At 45.8% G+C, this 6,000-nt stretch overlaps 1 protein-coding gene across 4 annotated transcripts in view; it reads left to right on the top strand.

Moving 5' to 3' along the window:
* The first annotated feature begins 97 nt into the window (after nucleotides 1–97).
* Nucleotides 98–6,000, top strand: part of LOC144115132 (uncharacterized) — a 61,849-nt gene continuing 55,946 nt past the window's right edge. For 2 of the 4 annotated variants that reach the window (XR_013311261.1, XM_077649305.1), the window contains exons 1-2: nucleotides 506–896; nucleotides 4,582–4,767. Coding sequence is in view for 2 of the 4 variants with exons in the window: in XM_077649305.1 (XP_077505431.1) it covers nucleotides 4,623–4,767 (145 nt within the window). In the remaining 2 variants the exon portion in view is untranslated. Of the gene's footprint in view, nucleotides 165–505; nucleotides 897–4,581; nucleotides 4,768–6,000 lie in introns of those variants that run through there. The other 2 variants (XM_077649307.1, XM_077649308.1) reach the window with 2 other exon arrangements.

Raw genomic sequence — 6,000 nt, 5'->3', positions numbered from 1 at the left:
GGCAATGCTCACGGCATTGGCTTCGCCGCCTGTTGGCCAGGACACAAAGCGTGAGCAGGTCGTGTCTGCTGCTCTCCTGTCCCATTTCAGCGCGCTTTTGCGATGCGCTTGTGCTTTGATATTACATTGTGTGGAGTATTGATTAGTCACGAATATATTTTCATGTAAGTCTTCAGTGACGTAAAGGATCGTACTTCTGCGCAGCTGGCTGCTCGAAAACTTTACAAAAAATTTTCCAGGAACGCGTCCTTAGGTCCCCTGCGTGCCTTCGCTCGTCAGCGGTTTTTTCAGCAGCGCAGGGAACAAAGGACGTGACAAGTGCACAGACACGGCGCTGAACTTACAACTGGTTTATTGAGGTGATTTTCACTACTTAAGTACAGTGGCAACCAATCTCAAATGAAAAGACAGATACACAAAACAGATTGACGAAAATGACAATTCCTGAGCACAGGTCTACAGTGGCACAAGACCAGCTGCGCACGTTTTTCTATTCTCATCAAGGAAACGTAGTTCTTTATCAGACAGAGCTATTGAGGCAACGCTTACGCATTCATCTTTGAATTTATGGATTTCATGAGCTTCAATGATTTCACGAGTGATTTTGCCTCTACAGAGAATGGCCCTTCCTGAGAGCACACAGCGGCACATCTTCAGCTCATGGCGCACTTGAATGGCGGCGGTGGTCTCAGACGGCAGACAAGACTACCGAATTCTTATGGCAGTGCGGGCTGCCGCAGCTTCGAGCCATCACTAAGAAGACGCATCAGGAAAGCTTCAGTCCAGTCCACACCTATGGTGAAGTGTCCTTGCCGGAACAAGTACAAGACGTCCTTAGACGAGGACCATAGTTCGCCGTCGAACCCAGGCGATCGGCACCGGAACTTCTTGCGATGGTGAGACAAGTTTCCAGCCTAGCAGCGGCTCCTAAAGTGGACCGATGTGTTTCAGATGGAGTGGACATTTTGGCAAAGTGTAAACCTACCGGGTGTAGAATTCCAATCAAATTCACCGTTTCGTTTTTAAAGAACAATTCGCTGACCCTATTAGACGCTGATAAAGAGGGAGGTTTTACTGTGATGCCAAAAGCGCTCTACTTATCGAAAGCAGAAAATGCTATCAGTTCAACTTTCCGGCAGAGAAGCGATGTCGCTCTAAGTAAAGTGAAAGCCCGAGCACGGAAAATGTGTGCACAAATGAATTTGGAATCCCTAGCCAAGTGTATAGAGAAAAGCAAGGGGTCCTGCTTAAAGATATTCTTCACAGCCAAAACTCACAAGCTGGACTGCCCACTTTGAGCAATAGTCACCGAGGATGGCACATGGCAAAAATCTGTCGCGTTAATTTTTGCAAGACAAGCTGAACCTCTTAACCATTGACGACCCTTTTCAGGTGAAGAGTTCTAACCAAGTAATCGCTTTCTTGCAACAATACCCAAAGAAAGGCTTTTCGGCCTGCTCTATCGATATAAAAGTTTTATATTATTCCCTTCCGCAAAAGAAACTGCTGGCAAGTGTTGAAGAATGCATTGATTCCTTTGGTGTGGTAGCTTTCCAGAATTCTGCAGGCATCAGCAATAGCAACTTCTTGGAACTCCTTACTTTTTACCTTAACTCGACATTTTCCACCTGGAATGAATCTGTTTACCTCCAGAGCAATGGCGTCTGCATTGGTTCATGCATAGCTCCGATACTGAGCGACATTTATCTCGCGCACCATGACAGGCTCCTTGATAGTCAACTAGACGAAAGCGTGGCTCGTGTTTTTAGGTTTGTAGATGATTTTTTAGTTTTTATGACATGTGCAGTTACTGACGCAGAGGCCTCGGTCTCGAAAGTTTTATCAATTTTCACACCTGTCTTGACCCTCTTGTTTTGACGCATGAAACGCCTTGTGAAGGAAAGTTACGTTTTTTAGATCTTGCCATGTTCCTCAAAAATAGCCATGTGTGCTGGCGTTACGAGCCACGATGCCAGAAGCCCCTCACGCCTTTCGCTTCTGCACATTCTAAGCTTGTAAAGCGCGGCATCGCAAAGTTGTGTTTTAAGAAATGCCCTAGAAAAATCATGCCATCATGCGATGCAAGACAGCTATCAAAATCAGGTATTACGCATACAAGCAGCAGGATACCCTTCCGACCTTCTGATTGCAATATCAGAGAGCCTGCTAAGAGAAATCATTAATTCAGGCCGCAGAGATTCCACTGAAAGGCCCAAGGAAGAAAAAAGAAAGTATGTGGTTATTCCTTATCTACACCGCATTTCACATAATCTGAAAAGGGTGGGAGCGCGTGCCGATGTAAACGTTGTTTTTTCCGCGCCCGATAAGCTCTCCAAACTCTGCCATATTGTAAACAGCAGCAATGAAAGGATGGTTGGCTGCGATAAGAAACACCAAAAAGGTTTTGTACCATGTAGCAGCAATGTTGTGTACAGGTTTCCGCTTACATGTGGCAAGCACTACACGTGGCAAACTGGTCGTTGCCTCAACGACCGGCTGCGGGAACACAACAACAACGTGAGTGGCACCGCTTCCCGTCACCTTGGCATTCATTGCAGAGACTGCACAGAGGAAAGAAAAAAGAACAAAAAACCGCCGTGTTATCCTGTTTTCACTCAGTGTCGAGTGCTGTCAGATAATAGAACAAAAATCACTCGTGAAATCATTGAAGCTCATGAAATCCATAAATTCAAAGATGAATGCGTGCGCAGCTGGTCTTGTGCCACTGTAGACCTGTGCTCAGGAATTGTCATTTTCGTCAATCTGTTTTGTGTACCTGTCTTTTCATTTGAGATTGGTTGCCACTGTGTTTAAGTAGTGAAAATCACCTCAATAAACCAGTTGTAAGTTCAGCGCCGTGTCTGTGCACTTGTCACGTCCTTTGTCCCCTGCGCTGCTGAAAAAACCATGTCACACCAACTTGCCCAAGCTTCTACAGTATTAGCGTCAGCGGTAGATCGTGGCTGCTCGAAGATAAAAATAAAAATTTGCGTCGTATTGAATTTGTGCGCTAGAGCTTTAAATGCTTTTCTTGTATTTCTGTCTTCCCCCACATTCAGTGGTCGTTTCGATGCGTACTTGCTTCGTCATGGCTAGCAAGGTGCAAAACAGGCGCGCTGTTTGCAAATGTGACAGGTCGCCCACCTTTCGTTGTAAGTGCGCTTTTAAAGTCAAAAGAATCGATGCGAGAAGCAGAGCCGGAGGGCCCGGAGCCAAGTTGTGAGTGGCTCACTGCTTCTGTATGCTTCTAACAATGAGTTAGCTGTATCGAAAAGCAGGAGATGGCTGAAAAGAATGCACCACACAAGTAAGTTGTTTTTATCAAAGGCAGTGCCCGTATTGCAGCTTGCCGTTGCTGTCTTGTGTCTGTATGGATGTCGTCATACTCATGTCGGACATTTATAAGAATTGACGTTCCACTCCAACCTGCGTATAAGCACAAAAACTGATGCATGTGCTTGTATTAAAGGAATGCAGCTGCAGGTGTCCTTTGCCTGCTGACAGCGTGAAGGTTCAGGAGCCTCAGTTGTTTATTCGTTCTCAGCGAAGACAAAACAGCATGCATTAAGAATTATTAAGCGAATAGTTAAAGCAAGTATATCATTGTTTAGTGCGACAGGAAAGCAGTCCATAGAAATAGCAGTTAGATGAAAATTTGGAAGCACCCACCACATGGCTTAGTGGCTTTGGCGTTCGGCTGCTGATCTCAGGGTCGCTGGTTCGATCCCGATCCTGCTGCAGTGGCAGTATTTCGACGGTGGCAAAACATAAAAACAATGGTGCGCTGTGCGACGTGAATGCACGTTGAAGAACCCCATGTGGTATAAATTAATCCGGAGCCGTCCACTGTGGTGTTCTTCATAGACCATGTGTTGCTTGAGGATGTTAAACCTGGCATACCACTTCCACAGTTTGGAAGCCTGGTACCTTGGTGATGTAAAGTCTTAATTTGCAGTGCAAGAAATGTCGGCGCTGGTTTACTATTGTGATGCATCCCAGAGCCAATGTGCTACATAGTTATGTGTTGTGAAACACGTATGTGTTAATGAATATGAGGGCCGCTGGCAGAGATTGCTCTGAATTTTTCTTCATTATTCATGGTGTGGTGTGCACAATTCCTCCACTTTTCTGCTGTCACCGTTGGTGTCTTGTCTCTGAGCGGAGCTTCAACCAAAGGAAGCCATAAATCTTTATGCTCATTCTTGGTATCATTATTAACTTGTACCCAGAGAAACTCCATAGGTTAAAGCTAAGGTGGGAGCCAGAGCTTGACGTTGCCAGCCCTCGCCACAGCGACTCCTACATGTTATTTGACAACGCACAGTTTGGGCAGCTTCATGATTTATAGGAGCCACATTGTTGGCATCATAGCGTTCCATTAGTGTTGTCTCTGTCAGCTACTGCTGAACTGCTTCTTTGTGTAAAACTGTTGTCGGCATTGCTTCGTCCAGGTGTGAATGACACAACTGCTTGTGTTTCGCCAGGATGTTTCTTTTGGCTGCTTCGCATGAGTGAAAACATCTCAAAATGATTGCCATCCATTCCTTCATAGCAGTCTTCACCCTTTCTGGTTTTATGCAGGAAACATACAGGGAGCCGTTGATGGGCCTTTCTCATTGCTGATGTGCATCACAATGATGCGGTGGCCCTTCCCTGGCAGCCTGCTCCAGGCCATGGTTGTCCTGATCTTGGCACAAGCAGCACACGCTCACTGTTCTGTCCTTCCACCAACACTGCGCTTGCTGCCGTTGCACATATCTCATCCAGGTAAATAATCTGGGAACCTACCATCTTGTACCTTAGGTAGCTTTCCTGCCTTGCGAAAGTGTCTTCTCTTTCAGTGGGCAGTTAGTGTAATTTTATTGCGCGTTTCCTTCTGTCAAACGATGCGTTAGACATTAGAATACATGAATTACCGTGTGGTATTTTCCTACAACCGCTAAATAATTTGATTGAATTTCTTCTCTCGTGCTGTTTCGGTTTCATTGACTGAACGACGACCGTGGCGTCAAGTTGATGTTTTGTTCGCGTGATCTACTAGAAAAACTGTAATATAATCGCTGATATGTAAATTTAATTCACTATGACATTTAATCCAGCATCTTCCAAGACATGGAATGACGAGCCTGTTAGTGATTATATTAAAGTTTTTCCAGTTCATCACGTGGCCAAAACATCAACTTGACGTCACAGTCGTCCTGCGGTCGATGAAACCGAAACACCGTGAAGAAAAAATTCAATTATAAATTATTTAGCGTTCGTACACAAATACCACAGGGTGCTTCATGCATACGAATGTCTAAGATATCGTTTGAAAGAAAAAAACACGCAAGAAAAAATTTGGTGTCTATAGTCCTTTAAAGGGGTGCAGACACAAAATTTTAAACACATTGAACGGCATGAGAGTGAGAGAGAGAAAGACTTTTTTGTGTAGAGGAATTCGGGCCTCCCAGGACCCCTGGGTCCACGCACGACCACACCGCACTCAAACGTTCATGGCTAAAAGGTCCATGACGCTGCCCGCACAGGTGGCGACGATCTTCTGTCGTGCCTGATCTGTGGAGCGTAGTGAGGTCTCCCAGTCCTCCCATGTTGGGAGTGGCTCCGGCCTGCCGGGTGGAGGGGAAGCCGGACAGACCCCGAGGATATCAGTCAGGTTTGCCTTTTGTGCGTTGTACAGAGGGCAGGAAGGTGGGATGGGTCGGTAGTGTGGAGAGGAGAGAGGGGGTAGTTACGGTACGATTTCTTTCATGGGCGTAAGAAGTTGCCGTCTCGCAAGTGTCTGGCACATTCTTTGAGTGGAACATAAATTATTGCTGTTTTTAATGCTGAGTTGAGTTGAGTTGAATGGTTGTAAACTACTGGTGGGATTAGCCTTGCAGTTGCTGCCGGCAATTGCTCCACCGTAGCGACACTTAAATAGAAATCGCAGAAACACTGTCCGCAAAAACCTAAATAGACACTCCTGAGGTCACCATGTGGAGGCCAAATCCGTGTCCT

Source organism: Amblyomma americanum, chromosome 1 (genome assembly GCF_052857255.1).
Source record: "Amblyomma americanum isolate KBUSLIRL-KWMA chromosome 1, ASM5285725v1, whole genome shotgun sequence".
In the NCBI taxonomy this organism is placed as follows: Eukaryota; Metazoa; Arthropoda; class Arachnida; order Ixodida; family Ixodidae; genus Amblyomma; species Amblyomma americanum.
This window is presented reverse-complemented; position numbering and strand designations above follow the sequence as displayed.